This window comes from Pteropus alecto, unplaced genomic scaffold (genome assembly GCF_000325575.1).
Source record: "Pteropus alecto unplaced genomic scaffold, ASM32557v1 scaffold25, whole genome shotgun sequence".
Taxonomy (NCBI): domain Eukaryota; kingdom Metazoa; phylum Chordata; class Mammalia; order Chiroptera; family Pteropodidae; genus Pteropus; species Pteropus alecto.
In genome coordinates, this window is record NW_006441955.1 from 18,655,510 (window position 1) to 18,656,089 (window position 580).

The 580-nt window shown below is 45.5% G+C and overlaps 1 protein-coding gene across 1 annotated transcript in view; it reads right to left on the minus strand.

Annotated features, from left to right (window-relative positions):
• LRRC40 (leucine rich repeat containing 40) overlaps positions 1–580 on the minus strand; it is a 41,593-nt gene that overhangs the window by 40,825 nt on the left and 188 nt on the right. Inside the window, 1 exon segment of the mRNA XM_006919314.3 lies at positions 555–580. This exon segment is cut by the window's right edge and continues 20 nt beyond it. Within this exon segment, the coding sequence (XP_006919376.1) occupies positions 555–580 (26 nt within the window).

Consider the following 580-nt stretch of genomic DNA (forward strand, 5'->3'; position numbering starts at 1 on the left):
CAAAATATAATCAGAAGAGCATCTGGCTATTATTCATTCATGGTATCTGGATTTATGCTTGTTGATCTTTAGGTTTTTCAGGATGGTTCTAGATTCATTTTTTCTGGCGTCTAACTTGGTCAGCAGTTTAGGAAATATGCTCATTATTCCTTGTATTTAGGACTCTGCCCAGCTGCACCAAGAAAAGAGTCTTGATAGGGAAGAGTGGCATTCACGCTTAAGAGGGGGAAAATGAGAGCCAAATAAAGAAAGTATCTGCCCATTATTTGATAGCTAATTTTATTTCATAGACTGTGGGTATCCGGGAAAGCGGCCCGTTTAAATTTTGGCCATATTCCCAGCAGGATCCTTTCACCAGTGACTCCTGGAGCGAAATTAGGAACCGAACTGACGGAGCCAATGGAAAAGGGACGAGTGCCTTAATTAGAGCACTGGGATCCTGCCTAGGGACCTGAGGCAAATGTGGCCAAAGCCAGGCCAGAGGAAAAGGAGGCCACCAGGGGCAAGTGCTTTCTGAAAGGAAGCACGATCGGCTCATAACCTCCGGACCTTACCTTCACTGAGGTTCCGACCCGACAGA